The sequence below is a fragment of the Falco punctatus genome (genome assembly GCF_963210335.1).
Source record: "Falco punctatus genome assembly, chromosome: 2".
NCBI classification, from domain to species: domain Eukaryota; kingdom Metazoa; phylum Chordata; class Aves; order Falconiformes; family Falconidae; genus Falco; species Falco punctatus.
The window spans coordinates 78,606,059-78,624,102 of record NC_137581.1 but is presented as its reverse complement, the minus strand read 5'-3'; the positions used below and the strand labels follow the sequence as shown (position 1 = coordinate 78,624,102).

Sequence of the window (18,044 nt, the reverse complement as noted above, 5' to 3'; positions counted from 1 at the left end):
TACAGACATCTGATCTTGTAACTTCTTTCTGTTCTGTTTGTTTAGTCCTTCATTTTTTTCAGTCTGGAGTGATGTAATTGCTAATTATTTCAGGAAGTTAGGGGATTAGCTTTAAGCCAGTAGCAATTTGAACTCTGAAAGGCATGTCATCTCACACACCTGAGACTGTCAGGGGCACTGGTTACATGCTGTGGCATAAAAAGCTAATGTCACCATTACTTTTGATTTATGTGGTACCTTGCTTGACATTACAATATCAGAGATCTGTTGATACAGTTTAGGAACTGAATGCCAAATTAGTAGCTGTGCTGCTGCTGCACTAACCATTCACCATGGTAAATCTGATAAGGAATGTTTCCAGTTAAAGAATACCATTCTTCAAATGACTATCAAAATCAATGTAGCCAGACAAAAAAGAACCAAAACCAAACAAAACCCACAAAACCCCAAACCAACACAAAACCACAGACAAAAAAAACACAACAAAAAATCAAAACCAAAACAAGCAAAACCCAGCAGTTTCTTTGTAGCCAGACCACCCCCCCCCAAAAAAAAAAAATCCCAGAGAATTTACAGCTCAAGCATTTATATCAAAACATTACTAATCACTGAGAATACTGGCTGGTACCTCAGGTGCAGTGCTATTTTTCCTTCTATTAGTTTGCAATTTCAAACTTGAAAATTCCTCTCCCAGAAAGTAGATTGCCAATTCTGCCAATTTTGATTGAACTGTAGGTTTTGTCAATGATTTGACTTCCTTGAAAGTCTTCTCCTCTACTTCTGGATATTCAGCTGCCAGGGCCGTTGGCTGGTTAGAAACCTCAAACAGTGACTGAATATCCTCTGAATAACTTGCATAAACATGTGGCACATTTGAAGAGTGCTGGTGGGCTGAGCTACTGCTGCACCTGTGATACAGCCACATCCTGCATATGCTCCTTAAGGCAGACATGTCAGAGCAGTGCAAGTTGCAGCGTGAAAAAAACCCCATGGAACACGCAAAGCAAACGTGTCAGCATGGCTCATAACTATTGATCTGGAATTGCCAAAGTTGGCTACAAAGTGCCCTGTCTATTTTATCATGCATTGACAGGACACTGTTATTTAGAGAAGGGTTAATAGCCTGTCCTCATATGCTAAGCCCAAACTGTCAAAGGTGAGCTTTGTATGTCAGACCTGAACAATTCTCAAGGTTCTGCTGTTGTACCTGGAGGTCAGCATTGCCACAGAGGGTTTTTTAGATTGGCTGTGTATTGTTTTCTTCCATAACTACGTAGTGATTTCATCTAACATGTTAGTGGAGAGTCGAAAGTGGCCTGTTGATTTAAAATACTATTAATGTTTGTGTTGCCTTTTCATTTTATAGATTCCAAAGTTGATACAATGAGATTTCAGGCACTTACATTTGATTCCAAGAAATACAAAATATGGCCCAGCTTGCATATCGGAGCTTAAATGTACTCTGAAATATGGCATTATAAAGGGAGTTAATATCAGTACCCAAATATCCTTATTTATAGTTCAGCTTCTCATACCATCAGTATACTTATTTCTTCTCCAGAGAAACAGAGGGAGAATTACTGCCCATCTTCAACATCATGGGTCCTTTGGTTTATTCTCATTTCTGCTACAAGCATCCTGAGTGACCTCAAACCAGTCATCTGAAGGGTAATTTAGAATAGATGATACTTAATGAGCTGTTACTTGGTATTTTGTTTCCTCTATGTTCTGTTCTGAAGACATAATTATGAATTTCCTCATGAGTTTTTCTGAGATTATAATCTCTGTGGTATCGAACTGCTTCCGAAACAAAGCATTCATTTTCAAAACCCACCTGGGTGATCAGGAGTGCTTTGGCAGATGGCAACTGAGGCACAGACTGAACTTAGAAGTATCCACAAATTTTTGTCTGTTCAATTTCGGAAGCCTACAGCTTGATTTTTCCAGTTTACCTGCTGTTATATGGTATTATATGTTCAAAGCTCTGCTGCCATTGAAATGAAGTTGCTTTTGCAAGTTCTTTTTCCTTCTTCAGATCAGTCACATCATCTAGCTTAGCAGCCCCCTGGGAAAGACAGATTTAAGTAACTTAATTAGCATTATCTAAGAGATCTGTGGCAAAGGTGAATTCAGAGTTTGGCTCTACAGGGCAACATTTATCTTCATTATGAATAGAATGGCCTTTCTTGTCTGCATTCCTTTGCCACATTTACTGCCCACTTTCCAAACTCCCCAGTACATGAAGCATCCTCATTCTTGATGTCTTGAACAAGGACTTGCTAAAAGCAGCATCTAAATAAAGATACTCAAAATCATGAGCATGTAATCAAACACAAGAGGGCTGCCCATTCTGCAGAGTATTTTGAGATTTACAAACATCCCAATAAAAGCAAAATCTTGAGAATGTTCTTCAGAAATAACTGTAAGATCTCAGATAGGAGAACAGAAAGTTTCTTGACAATAACTTCACAATTAAATCCTGGCTGCCAGAGATCCCAAGAGTGGGGCTTATAGAGCCTTTCTGTGTAGCTTCCCACCTGACAGGCTGTCAGGAAGCCAGAAGCTTGGGAACTGAACACTTATGTGCTATTAGACCTTGGGCCAGCTACTTCTTTGCATTGCTGATCACAAGAATCAATTAGACACCACATGAAATCAGATGTCCCATTTTTTTAGGAATAACTGGTGCCCTTGTCTGCATAGCCACCTATGCCAGAGGTCTGCAGGTACAAATAACTCTGTCCCACAGAGACGTGGCATGCCAGCCCCCACCATCCCTTGCCTGTCCCTTGTCTCTGTCCCAAAATCTGGTTCTCGGAAGCTAGCAGTCCCATAAGCTGGGTGCTGGGAGCTGAGTGGATAAGCTCAGAGGAAAATACTCACATCTCTGCTTGGCAGACATAGCTGTCTTGGAACTGACCGAGTCTTAACAGAGCTTTTTGGAAATCAAGCCATCTTGGCATTATTTTTTTACGTTTAGACAAACAAATAGGCCAGTTCTGAGTTCTGACAAAAAGCCATGAAAACTACCCACCCTTTAATGTATACGTATCGGGGGAGAGACTCCAACTCTACTTACGTACTTAATTTATGGTGTTTTATACCTATTGACTACTTGCCTTTGCAACTGTAATAATACCCTTTCAATATGTTTTGCTTTGGCCTGTGTTGAATGCAGTTTTCTTTTTAGCTTTTTTGTGAAGTAAACTGAAGCCAGTTTCCTCCCCCTCCTCCAAAATGGAAACAGCAGTTACTGACTGTGAAAAGGAATCATTGAGGTTAACCATGCTAAGGATACTGCATAGGTCCTTGCCATGCTCGGAATTATTCTTAGCTGCACTAGTTTCTTACTCTGCATTTGCTCCAGTTCTACTGGCTTGCCAGTGGGGCTCATATACATCTGCAGATGGCGGAGGACTATTGAAGTCAGACATCCTAAGGAGAAGACTGTTCTGTAGATGCAGGGTTTTGTGTTCATTCCTCCCAAGTATGACCTGTCCTCCTCAGTCTTCTCCAGTGCATCCTTGCCCAAGTCCTGGCTGTTCTGCTCTGGGTTCCAAAACCAGTCTGTCCTCCACATCTTTCCCATCTCAGTCCTCATTTCCTCAGCACCTTGTTCTCATGACTCAAAACTAGTCTTCCCCTTCAGAGCTCCCACGTTTCCTCCCAGCCTCTGGCTACAGTCCTCTCTTTCTGCCAGTCTTCACTTCCTCCATCTCCACTGAGTTTCACTCGGTCTGTCCTTCACGTGGGTCTTTATTCACTGTCAGTGCTGTACCTCACCTCATTGCTTCCTTGTCCCAGTTTCGTATCCCCATCCAGTTTCCCAACTCCATTTTACCAACTCACATCACCTCTGAAATCCCACCAGAAGCCTGCTCCCAGCTTCTAACTTTCCCCCACTGCCCCTAAATACAGTTCTGTAATTCCCCTTTGTTGTCCTGGATGCTGCTTTGAGCTTCTGCTCCACTGCTTGCTGCTGCTATCTTGCTGCAATACAGGCTGGTTTGCCACTCTCACCCCTTGGCCCCCACATTCTCTTCCTTTCTCTCTGGATTGAAGTAATGTTTTTTTTTTTCATGCATCCTGGGCCCAGCACAGGCAGCTGTACAAGCACTAGGAAAACAGATCTGTCTGCTTTGATTTCTGACGTGTCACCAGACTGCACCTGCCCCACATGGCTAGAACTGATTCAGCCACTGAAGGCAGTACTAGGGTGTGTTCAGTGCTGCTCGAACCCTGGGGGCTCATAGCTGTTAGTCCCTGGAAAATGTTTTCTCAGGAAGTGATAACTGTGGCGGTTTTGTCTATATACTGACTGGGTTTTGCTCAGGCTGCAAAATTTCAGCACCCTCATGATGACTTTTTACAGGGACAGCAAGAATATCTGATGCTAGGGCCATCGTCTGCCAAACTTGAAATCCATGCTGCTAACCATGGGACTTATCAGATTCTCACAATGCCTTTTTTTGTTGTTGGTTTTTGGTTTTGTTTTTTTATGGCAGGATCAATATATACTGCATCCCTATTTTTCCACACTTCCACCTTACTCTTGGAAATGGCTGAATAGTTGTAGCTGAAACTTTCCAGCTGAAATAACTCAGCCTGAGGTAGGCACCTGGCCTGGAAAAAGCCTATCAAACAAAAAGTCAAACTACAAGCAAACAAAAACAGTCTTATAATAAGAGGTGTTGGCAAATAGAGAAAGAGGTTATATTACCCACCCCATCTGTAAATTTCAGATTTCCATTGAAAAACAACCCTTCAAGTGGCAAGATGGTAAAATAATAATAGCAGCATCTCTTCCCCAGCATTTTAGTATATATCAAAGCATTTTAAAAACAGGAGTGAGTCATTACCTCCATTTTTTTATTATGTAATTTGTAGTAATAGTTTTCTCAGCTACAGTAAAAGCCATCAGTAGTAAGTGATGATTTTCTTTTCATCAGTCTCATGGGACACACTTCTCATGCAAAGAGCCAGCTGCTATTCACACTTCTCCAACAGAAATTAATTGAAAAAGAAGCCCCTAAGTGGAAAGGGTGCAGCATCATTAAAATAAAAACTGTGGTGTTAAAAAGGACTGTTTCTGATCTTGAAGAGCTTATATATCTCATTGATTTAGAAGGCTTCTCACAGCCTTATGCCAAAGTGATAGCACTTCATCGGTTGTGAACTGCGTAAAAGAATTGTATTAGCCTGTTTCTTTTCAGAATACAAGCAAACCAAACAGGGGCTATTTCTAAATAAGTTCATGTTGCAACTATTTGAATAGATTCTCCTCACCTTTCCTGAAAATTATCTACCTTCTTCTAATATATAAAATGTTATTGTTAGATTTGCATTGCAGATCAGTTCAGGGAGGGCTGGTTTAGATAGCAAAAAATACGTAGGCACGAAAGGGAAAAAACATCAGTGGAAATCTTTCAAGGGTTCTTGGGACCATGGTGCACGCTGTCATCAAACAATCGGCTAATCTGTTTATCTTTCTGCAGCATAGATCACGGCAACTGTGAATTCAGTTTCATGCACATATCTAAAGCGTGACTTTTATCTGTCCTACTGACTGAACCATGACAATAATTTGAGTCAGAAAAAACTTCTGGCCTTGATGTCCTTCAGATACTTCTTTCACTATATCACTTTCTGCCTTTCTTTCACTCTCACATGCCGTATCTTTTTGGTTCCCTCCAAACTTGTTGCAACTTCTTCAGAAAGAAATATTCTGATCTCTTAAGGTGACTGAAGTTGTCCTATGCAGGAATCACACAATGGCCCTGTGGTGAGAATGGATGAGAATGTCCAGTTGTGCAAAAGGTCATGCAGAAGATCCTGCAAAAATCCACGTAACCATCATTCTCAGGTCACATAATGGGCATAGGGACCCATTGTGGGGAGCAAGCAGTGGCAGCAGTATGATTTGAGGGAACATGCATTTTGATAGTGGTATCTCCCATGTGACAACCCAAACATCTAACCTGTAGAACTACCTGAATAAAAGACTAAACCAGTCTGGTATTCAGTACCTGAAACTTGACAGGTTGGTGTAAATGTTTTGCCATTCAAGTCATGGGAATGATTTTCAGAGAAAGAGATCATTCTGTTAAAGTCCTCCCTCATCTAAATCTAGAACTTTTGGCTCTAGTAATTTAGTTGGTTTCAACTTTTTATAGTGTTACCTGAGGACAAAGATCACTTTAGATCATGCAGGTGCTAAACAAGGGCAAAAGCTCTGGACCAGGTTCCAAAAGCATAGTAAAAATAACTGTTAAGTGCTTCTGGACACATAGCCACAAGTGAGGCTTTTTATCGGGTAGCACTTTAACAATGAAGGTAACTGCTTGTTGTATTAATATACTCTTGGAGCTGCTACCTTATCTTCAAATCAAGTAGGTTTTCTCTTTTAAAAATTAAATAGGAAATGCACCGCCTTGGGCAGAGAACTGAGCTTCCCACCATCCTAGGTTTGCAGGGTGCTTCCTATGATAAGGGCATGCACTTTTCCCCTCACAATGAAAGCTGAAAGGAGGTGGTTCGATAGATGGATGAGACTTGACATAAAAGCACTCTTGGTTTCTACACAGCATTTTACATCCTTTTATTTTGGAGGAGCTCCCAAAACAGCACCAGGGAGCCTGTGAGCTACCGGTGTTGCATTGCAGGGAAGGGGACTAAGATGAAGGGTGAAGTCTCTTGTAAGTTCCCCTGGGAAACACACACCACAGCATTTGCTCTGCCACGCTCAGTGACAATTCTTCATAAAATATCACAGCTTGTTGTGATAAGATTTTGAAGATGTTTGGATGGAGAGTTGATTTTGGTAACTAATAAACCTACAAATAGAGGGAAATGCTATGCAACAGCAGAGGCATTACAGGGATTAGTTTGGTTCTTTTTTTTTTTTCCTTTTTTCTTTTCTTTTTTTTCCCAATGCATACACTTAGAAAGGCCTGAAGAATATAATGGCTTTCCTTCTTTTCAAGACAGGACACATTAGCACACAATGAGGGAGCAGGGCATCAGGCTCAAGAAATGCCGTTAGCATAGTTCAGTGAATGACGTGCCCTGCTGATAAGGCTCAGTACATACAAGAAAGAAGCAGAAAAATCCAGTGCTTCAGGACTGTGTGCAATTGCTCAGTCCATCACCCAGATGGGATGAGGTTGTTTAGAAGAAACAATCAATGGCTGAGAAAACTTACAAATGACTAGACTGTGGCCAGGGTTTGTGCAAAGAGAAAACAGTTTTGGCTTTTCCGTTCCCAGTGCGTGAAATCTAGAGTGTCATGGCTGCCTTAAGAGGCTACATAGTTTGGTGTCTGTTACTTTGCATCAGCCAATAGACCTGTATTGTGAATATTCATTGCTGAAAGTATTTTATATTATAGGTACAGCTCCTGCAACAGTGGTGGTGTGAAAAAATCCATTAGGAAACTGTTTATAACAATAAAGCAGAGGACAACTTTCATTTTACTCTACAGAGCCACAGGAGAGGAACACCATGTTCAGAAGGCTGCTGCAGGAGACAGGCTATCTGCAGGACACTCAGGATACTCTGGTTTAGTGAATCTTCTCAACAGTTTATTCCAGAGTAACTCCCATGGAACAGAGGGCAAGAAATTAAGCATGTTCCTCTGCTAATGGAGAGCAGTGTGGAAGCCCTTTGTCCTCCTTTACAGTAAGCTCCCAGAGGTACAGAAGACATTGCTAGGGCACAAAAATATAATTTAAATCTTCCTGCATTAGCACTAATGAGGCTGGCCCATGCTCCTCTTCTTAAACAGACACTTAATTCAAGCGCTCATCAATAAAGCATTCCCAAGACATTGCACTTCATTGCATGAAGCAGAGTTTTTCACTCTTTTGCCTGTTGTAGGTAGAGGAAGAAACATCCCCTCTATGTACACAAGCACACATACACATACAGTGCTCTGTATAGTTAACATGTAATATCTTATATATAAAATATCATAATTTAACAAGAAAATCAAATACTCTGAAGTATGGTTAAAGCTACTTATAGGGAAGGAAAATACTTCAACACACCTTGAAGTATGTTAAACACATTTTAGATACATCTGTCCTACTGTAACTTTTCTCTTTCAGAGCTAAAGTAGTATACATCCCTCTGACATTTTTAGTGCTGTTCGGCAATGACACAGCTTTAGTTTACAAAAAAATCGGCGCACATGCTGATTAATCAAGCTTGATATTTTCTTCTGTCAAGGATATATGTCAACTTATTCCTGCAAAGATATATATATACAGAGAGAGATATAGATCTATGCAGACATATGTATATACACACACATATATGGCAACTTTTGTATTTCAGAAATTATTTGCCTGACTTCAGACATATTTTATTCTATGTTTTTAGTAAGTGATTTTTTGTGATTGTTTCTGTCTTTGAACTAGCAGGAAAAAATTTATCTGCTATGTTAGGTCATCAGGAACTGCCTTTATCAGCCCAAACTGATAAATACTGTAGCTGAAAACCATTATTCAGTACTTCAAAGTTATCACTAGACTATTTGCTTTTTTTAAGTACTGATTTTAAATTACACACTGTTTTTAAAAATAAGCTCCTTGTCAGGATTGCAAGCTGCTGCATGCTGAATATATATTATATTTCATGAAGCAGAAATAAATGTTGGTTTCCTCTGTATCTTAAAAACCTGGGTAGAGGGAAAATGCACTGTCTATAAATATTTTAGCCCATTTCTGAAATTCTCTGCAGGCTGCTACTTTAAATTTTAGAGTTGGTAAATGCAGCCCTGCAAATTATTATTTTCTGAAAAATACTTCAGTGTGACCTAATGATCTTGCTCCCTGTTTTCTTCATCATGGAGATGGAGAGTGAAGATGCACATAATCCTTGAGCAGTATGTTGTCTGCCTTTTGATATCATTTTGTCCATGAAAGATTGGTTCAGATTTGTTACACACTCACCAGAAAATACAGAAGCAATTTGCCACCCTGTTATGAATTTTAGCATATCTTTCCGTAATGATGCCTGAGACTATGAGAAGGGTTTGGGCAGAAATGTGCTAACTACCACAGTAAGGGGAGCACTTGGCATTTAGCAGATATTTGTATTCATCAAGGTGAAAGGGTATGTCAGAACCTTTTGACAGTCTCATTCTAAAAGTTTCTTATCCCCACTTATATTGTAAACTGCTTGTCAATAAATGCTAAGAGAAATTTGGCCTTTTTCTGCCAAAGTACAAAGAATCTGAAATCTCTCATGTGAATGCATTAGCTGCGCTAAGGTAATTAGAAGATGCAGGCAGACATTTTGCCTTGCTTTGTGACACTAGATCCACAAGTGAAAAAGCAGTTAATTTTCAGCACTCTAAATTCAAATAAACACAGTCATTTATACCAAGTTTCTTTTTTCTGTATGCCTGATTGACCAGATTTTCAAAACACAACAGGTTTTAGCAATTTGAGAGATGGCAGTCGGGAAAAGGCATTACAGTGTGAGAGAAAAATAGATTGCAGTGGCACTTCTTACAACCGGAGTCAGTGAGCTGCTCTTGGAAGACGTCAGGCAAAGCCTGAAAGGATGAGCTGTGGTACCCTGCACCTGATGTTACCTCTCTGTGGCACCTATGCATGATCATAACTTCTCATCAAATGGCATCACTGCTATGCCAGAAACGGTGGAGTTAATATATGATTTGCACCAACCTCTTGCACCACAATGTGCATGTACACAAGCGTTTGAACATGACTTTGAACAGCGCCTTAGCCCTTCGGGGGATTTGGTGTCACTTCCTTAGTGATAAACTTTCTTACTGCTAGTGGAGGAGCAGCGGACATATGCAACGAACAAAAGAAATGCATTGAGCTAACATAATAATGGTTACAAATAGCCATCCCTGCATCCTAGAAATAGGACACTGGCAGAGGAGTAAAAATGCTGCTGGGGAAGTCAGTGGGCTAGCATACATTGCAGCCACTTTGAACAGTTTTCCTGATTCTTTTCTGCTTCAGGTATGGCAAAAACACAGCCTTAGATTTGCTAAAGGGAGAAAGGAGAAAAGAAATACAGTTGGATAAAGCCACCAACTCCATTTTCTTCTGAGGCTAGCTAATATACAGCAGTAGAAATATTCTGCTGTAAGTTTCCTTCAATCTGTTCTGTTAAAGATGTTAAAATGTACTACAGAGTATGTATAAGTAATCTTTCAGGCAAGAATAGGAGAACGCACTCCTATATCTAAGGTACATAACCTCTAGGAACCTTCTCTTTTAATAAATGAGTATTTGAGTACTTCCTGCAAAGTTGGTTTTACAGTCTTTTCAGGAGTGATTGATAGAAACCTATCTTAGATCAATGCCCTGGCTGTTAGATTCCTCCCTTGAGAAGGATAGAAGATTTCAGTTCCTTCATTTGGGCTGGTATTTGAGTCTCAGCTTACCAAATTGTTAGTAAATGTTCCAACAACAACTTGGAGAAAGTGAAGCATCTGCATTAATTCTTGCTTTCTTCATTGAATTGAATCCATTGTTTCTTTTGTTTTTATTAAAAGTACCTAAAACCAAACTGGTTTGTTTGTTTTTTTAAGAAATGGAATACTTTCTTATGATAGAAAACAAGAGCATGTCTTTCGTGTTTTCCAGTTCAGCTGCAGAATAATAATTAAAAAAAGAAAGAAAGAAAAAAAAGTGTTTGCCAAGCAAAATATGCTTAGAAGAGAATAAACACCAGCTTGAATGTTTATGCCTCTCACACTAGATCTTGAAAGCTGCTGAGTTCTTCGTGGACTGTCCAGGCAGTGTTGCTGCTGAAAGACCTGGCCGGTCACAAATTAGCAGTGTGATTTCTTGTGGAGGTACTCAGTAATCTTGCTGCAATCTGCCAGTGGTGTCTGGTGTCTCTAGAAACCAGGGATTTCACTGTTGTGATCTCTGCTTATGCATTGGGTCGTCAAGGAAAAAAAGGGTATTTGCCAAAGATTTGATTTTTTTTAGCTATACAATGCTCTATGGCTGTTGAAGGTGTTGATTTTATATATTCAGCACTGCACATCTGTTCCATTATGTTCTTTTCAGAAATGAGATTGTAACTGCAATAGCTCCTCTTTCCCCTTTTGTTTCAGTTCCGCCTTTTATTCAGCCTTTTGAGTTCCCACGGTTCTCCATCGGGCAGCGGGTCTTCATTCCCTGCGTGGTGGTCTCTGGGGATTTGCCCATCACAATCACCTGGCAGAAGGACGGCAGGCCGATCCCAGCCAGCCTTGGGGTGACGATTGACAACATCGACTTCACCAGCTCCTTAAGGATTTCTAATCTTTCGCTGATGCACAATGGGAATTATACCTGTATAGCTAGAAATGATGCAGCAGCTGTGGAGCACCAAAGCCAATTAATCGTGAGAGGTAAGTAGATGTAATTAGTTTGAAGGGCACCAATTAAGCGGAATTCATCAGTATTTTGCAATGACATCTGTTTGATGGGAAGTATAAAAAAAGAGGAAAATATGGTAATTCCTCTCTTTATAACAGAGAGCAATGAAGCACAGAAACTAATACGACGTTTCTATCTAAAAGTCTTGAAACTAATCAAAACCCCTGGCCCGAACAGGGTGGATGGGGGAGCCCCAAGACTGACTTCCTGGAAAATTTTGTGAGGCACAAACCAGTTCATTGGGATCAAGCCTTTGAAATTGTATCAAATTCCTCTCTGTTATTGTTTTAGTCTGATGATCCCCATTTTTTATTTAGATCAGTCTCTCGTATAACATTATGTCAGTAAAGAAGCAAAGCATTGATGTTGACTTCATCAGGAAAAGGCTCTCTCCTGTTTCCGTGTTGTTCTTCTCCTTATTTGTGTTTAGTAAGCAATGAGCATGATTAATTTGCTTATACTGACTTCACAACATTTTGCCTTGAAGTAGATGCGAATATAGTTTCAGTAAGGAAACACTGTATGTGGAAAAGACCTTTCAGAGAGATACCTCACCTTCAACAGCTGCCATCCCACCACTGGGGCAGAAGTGCAATTAGAGCAGCAGCATACAAGGGGAAAATGGAGGTGTTTGTGTCAGTGGTGGGAGAGGGGTGCAAGAGCAGACTCCCCAGACCTCCTTCCCTGCAGAAGGATGGAAAACTAATTAATGCCAGAAAGGACAGGAAGAAGCGGATGTGTCCAGGGAACAGAGGTCAGGCCAGCACAAGGCTTGCCAGAAGAGGAATTGCCCGCTGAGAGCAGGAGGCAGGGAAACTGCAGTTGAAGCAAGGCAGGGAGAAGTTAGGGAAAAGGCAGGGCTTGCCCTGGTAAGTGGGGCACAGAGCAGAAAACCCTGCACATGGGCTCCCTTGAGCTGTTACAGCCTCATGGGTCTTGATGCTGAAAAAAGGATAGACAGCATTTGCAGAGAGAGTTTTCAATTGTACAACCTAGATCATTCTACCATCCCTGCTGTGATGAAATGCCTATAGGAAACCATACAGAGTTGCTGCAGCAATTCATTCCTGTCAATTAAAGCACTGAGTATAACGGCAAATCAGGTACTGTCTCAGGTGTTATTAGATGTAGCACATCTGTGTCAAGCAGACACAGCCAGTGGACTGTTTGTTGTGATGGGAGGTTGTCAACTTCCCAGCAAAAGAGAAGGTGGGGAAAATCTCTTACTAGAATGATGAATAGAGTTAAAAGCTAAAAAAACAGCTTAGGAAAAGAATAACTAAACGTGTTTAGTTAATTAGACTATTTTAGAACTACAAGATAGATAGGGAAAGTAATAGACATCTGTACTAAAGAATATTGAAACAAGCTTAAAAGCAGTGAAATTACAAAAAAAATCATGACAGTAATATTTATATCAAAACTAGTGGAAAAGCAATGGACCTACTCACTACTGAGTTTTGGGAATACTAGCATAAAAACCATAAGCACACATATTCTTTAAGGGGAAAACTAGGGAACAGTCCATTAAGGATAGTCCTAGGACAGTGGGAAGATTTGACTCAAAAAGGAAGATCTGTTCAGAAGACTTTGCTTCAAATGAGTTTTTGAGGGGGAAAAGAAAGCCTGAAAAAAGAGGACAAAAGCCCCTAAGTGGCTTTAAGAATTATCTTGGTAAACTTACAGAAGATAATATAAAATGTAGGGATCTGCAACAGGCAGAAATAACTAGGGTTACTTCCAGGATTATGATATGTGCCCTCTTTCTCTGAGGATTCTAATGGCTTGGTAGAAGATGGCAAAGTGGGAAAAGTGTAACACTCCTATTTTTTAACAGTGAAAATTTAAAACTCTTTGGAAAACATCCAGAAAGAAAAGGAAGCAATTTGTTTTTGTCAATGGTTTGCACAGCAAGTTTGAAAATATATCACAAGGCATAATCCCCAGGTAACTTGGCAAAGGTGTGTCTGAAGGGTGTCCTTATAAACCCACGGACATGGTAGAGGGTGACTTTTCACTCTGTTTTGGGGTGAAAGGAGAAGTCTTCTGGAGTCTAGTCCTACAACATTTTAGGCATTTATGAGGGCTACTTCATTTTTCCACTCTTGCTTATCTTTCTGCCCAGCTAGTGCTCTGCAGTAGCCTCCTTTAAGCCTCCCTCCCCCTCCCCCTCCCCTCTCTCTGCCAATTTAAATGGTAATGTCTTAATCAGTTTTACATATGCGCCTGGGATAATAGTTCTCACTCATAGGGAAAGGGAAAAATATATGGTGTTTGACCTGAATTTTCTGCCAAAACCCTGGACTGACTTTCCCTCATACTGAACTGCTTCAGCAGTGTCTCATTCCACGTGGGTCAGAAGTCGTCACTGTTGGTCACTACACGTCTGCATCCAACCTGATCTATACACATTTAAGACTTGCTTTCCTGCTGACTGTTTCTTCTCCAAGCTTTCTGATCCCTCCTCATATTTTTGTTCATAGGATCTATATAACAGAAACATAATATTTTTTCTAAACAAAGTGGAATTTCTCCAAATAAATGGTGAAAAAATGGTGCTTTAACTCCTCTTGTTTCTAATCTGTGTTGTGTGACCATTTCTCAGCAGTGTGCTTTAAACTTAAATGTTGGCTTTTCTAAATGACAGAAGTTTTCTGGGAATATCTTATTTTTGTGAATTTTGTGCATTTTGATAGGAGTAGACAGTGAATGGCAGAGGAAAGTAAAGGGAAATATGACTGTTCCCCACAAAGTTCCTTTTTCTTTATCTATTCTATTCTCTTTCTCTCCTTGTATTTGCTTTAAAAGTAGACTTAAAACCAATGAAGGCTGTCATGTTTCAAAAATAAGTGGGAGTCCGTACAGTTCTACAGTTTATGGGTAGACTTAGTGGAATCTAAATCCTGTCCATTCTTAAAATGAACAAAGAAAGTGCCTCATTTGAACTACTAGTGAGTACACAAACTTCTGCAGAATTCATACAGCCACAAAATTTCTTCAGCTTTACAACTTGAGATTTTTTTTCTCCATATTTTTAATGTCAGATCGTGCATATCTGCTGGTTTTAGCATTCAGATTTTTCTGATAAGTTGTAAGTCTGTTAAATAGATTTCCTATATTCTTCCCACAAATATTTTTTTTTTATATATCTAAGCTTCTCTACTATTTTGCCAGGAGTATTAAATGTCAAAACAAATACAAGTACTGGTCTCTCAAAATCTGTAGACACCTCATGGTAAGTCTTCACTGCTGTTGCCATTATTTTGTGCTCTATAAAAACAACCAAGTGGCCATAAGGAGCCTTAAAAACACCTGGCCAGCGAGGCTGTATTTTCCCTGCCTTAAATACCAGAGGATGATGACCAGCTTCCACAGAGCTTCCTTACATCACAAAAGAGATGGAAAGTGCCTGCTGAGAGAAAGAAAGTGAGAGGAGAAAGCCTCGGGGCAGCTGTGCAGCCCTGGGTAAGGAAGATCTTAGGGCAATCTCAGTTCTCTCTGCCACGGGTTTCTTGGTGAGGACCTGGAAATGAGACAGTCACACACTGTGGACACGGATCTGTTGGTGTTTCTCTCCACAATTTATTGGCCAGTTTCAGACAGATTGGAAGAGGGGAAAATGTATCCGGTGGAGCTGAAAGCCTAAACACTTAATGAAAAGAGTTGATTGATTAGAAATACCTCTACTGAGTGTAAACTAGACACCAGAGAATCTACTCAGGTGACCCTCTTCTGGAAACACAAGGAATGTTCCAACTGGAGTCTGTACTCAAAGACGAGATACAAATCCACAGAAAAGCAGGCTTGATTTCCTCTAATATTTATGGAGTATCTTTTTAAAGCTCATTAATTAGCCACTGGAAGGAGCCTACCATCCTTCACTGCGTATAGGGACTGCAGGTTGGCAGTCCAGGTGAGTGAAAATAGGGCTTTCCTTCTAAAAATCTCGTGCTCCACCAGATCCTGGCCTGCAGACCCTCTGGAAATGCATCACAAATCTGCAAGATAGAAGGGTTTCTCAAATACTCGTAAATCATTATTATTTTAATTCTTTTATTTCTTGCCGCACTCTTGGTTTGCAAGGCATGCTATTAAGAAAAAGGAAAGAGTAGGATCCTATCATGAAAGTCATCCATAGAAATTAGGAAAATATCTTCTCTGTTAACTACTTATATCATCATGTGGAATTAATTAAGGCTTTACTCATTAAGGCTGTCTTCTGAAGAGTGATTAAAAATCTATATACACTTTATCATGTGTTACTCATTTTTGAAGGGTTTCCTAAAATGAGAATGAAGTAATTATGAAATAAAAAGCAGTGAAAAAGATTTTAATTGGTAACAAAAAAGAAAAAGCTCATAAATGTATTATGAGTTCAAAATTTTTCAGATACTGCCAGAAGAGAGAATTCAAAGACAGCAGTGGGTGCATAAATAATGATTTTACAATTCCTGTTAGTGAACACATTATAAGTTAAACTTGAGATAAGGTCTTTAAATACCTAATAACCCCCCTTAATGCATTTAGTGCATTAAGTGTAAATGTTTTTTTCATTTTGTGCTTGCCAGGAATGTCAAATATCGTTAGATAGTTAGGCATCCAATGAGGAGGCCCTGAGCCTTGAATCTTCCAGGTAGGAAGTGAGTATCTGTCTTTTTTCTGATGTTTGGTGGTGCTGATGGTGTGATGCAGCAAATGCAGTTTGTGGTAGAAAAGCAGGAGGAAGAGATTCATGGTTGCAGCTGGTGTTGAAACTCATTTACTTTCTTTGCTGGTGTTTACACTGTGGCTTTGAAGATTACTCTTGAAAGATTCACTTCCTATTTAATGTTCTCATTAGACAAACCTGATCAACACGATGACTAGGCACTGTCTCATTTTACAAAAGTACATCTTTTTTCTTGAACTGCACAGCAAATGGTTTCACTAAACCAGCTAAATCGACCCCTTAGGTCCAATGACCAAATTTAATAACTGTTCATCTTTGCTAAAGTACAGTGTTTAATGATCTCATTCATTAATACATCAATGGTTGCTTTGGCTGATTAAATTTCTTCCATCATTTTGACAGTATGATCTAAATGTAAGGTACAAATATTACATATAAAAATGAAACATCGTATTCTGGGCCGATGTCATAGATTATTTCTTAACTCACTCCAGTAGCCCACCAGAGGAGCTTGTGTTAGGAGCCTTCAGAGTTTCTCTCCAGTGTGATGTACTAATCCCTGTACTTGGGAGCCAGAAGCGCTTGCATAGATTTGAAGTCCAGGAAGTAGTTGTATTTGTCATCTGATCTCTGGCATAAAGCACAATTAGGAAGGATTCTTCAGTTAACACAAAATTAAATCAGGGAATGTTAGTATGCTCTTATAAATTGATTCTTAGCAGCTTGTAAAGTCCATCATTGAGAGCAGTTCAGTGTCAAAAGACACTGGTAAGCAGTATCTTAGGGTACCAACGCATGTATTGTTTTATCAGGATTATTTCACACAAGGAGATAAAAGAATTTTCCTTCTCTTAAAACAGTGCTATGACATTCACCATCTTATTCTGGTTACACTCATCCTTTATTTTCCCTTTGTGAAAGCCTAAGACTGCTAGTCATAATATTGACTGAAAACACCTTTTTTAAGTCCTTTGAGTTCAGCCATTAAATAGTTCACATCTGTCAACTTATTGTTCTTACACTAAACAACTCAACAGCTCATTCTCATCACAGGTCCATGGGCTGCATTAAATGAGAGAGCCTAACAGAAACTCATTGTTAAAACAATTTTAAATGCCCTCCTTTACAGGCTCAAGGGACTGTGCTGCTGAAATAAAGGTGATAATAAAAGTACAACTGTTCAGTCATATTCGTGAGCTATTTCAAAGTGTTTAACTTCTAAAGGGGTAGAGGAGGCCTACACCTTTACAACTAAAGAGAGAGGAGGAGAATTACTTGTTTTCTTTTCCCCATTAATTCTACTTAAGCATATCAGACAAATTAACTTCACTAACTTCTTAATAAGCAAATTTTCTTGCATTAAATTTATAATGAAATCCTGAAAGACAACGAAAAGGTGAATGTAGTTTTATAATCTAAAGCTAAGTATCAAAATCTAGATCAAGCAGTTAACTTCATTGTCTTCCAAAATATGGTAGCACATAGCACTGAACAAGTTAGTAATTTGAAATAAAATTGAGAAGCAAACTATCAATGAGGAAGACAAATGTAAAGGTTTCCTCTGTTTACTTTTTAATCATTTTACAAGAAAAATCCTGTGGTTTTACCTAGACAGTAATACAGAAACAATTGAAAGGTCATTGAATGAGTAATTTTGTTTTCCTGTAGCATCTCTTCTGATTTCTATTGGCAATCTTAAGACTAAGTGTCAAGGGTTCACGTCTTCAGAATCAGAGCAGCAGTTGGCATTTTTATAAGTAGTCCTAAAGAAGGCCAAAGCTTTACTGAATATAGAAATTGTTTCTATTACTGGGTGTGGGCAGTTTTTGCCAAGCAAGCTTGAAACATGCTTTGTTTACAGAGCAGTACAAGGAAACCGTATGATTGCTAATCATACACCTGGTTCTGCAGCTTATATGGCAAAATTTAATTTCCACAGTTGCCATTCTGGTGTCATTCTG

At 39.5% G+C, this 18,044-nt stretch overlaps 1 protein-coding gene across 2 annotated transcripts in view; it reads left to right on the top strand.

The window, feature by feature from the left end:
* The window catches only part of DSCAM (DS cell adhesion molecule), a 484,929-nt gene that overhangs the window by 297,835 nt on the left and 169,050 nt on the right, over positions 1 to 18,044 (top strand). For both annotated transcript variants that reach the window (XM_080376609.1, XM_080376610.1), the window contains exon 9: positions 11,108 to 11,386. In XM_080376609.1, coding sequence (XP_080232735.1) covers positions 11,108 to 11,386 — 279 coding nt within the window. The remainder of the gene's footprint in view (positions 1 to 11,107; positions 11,387 to 18,044) is intronic.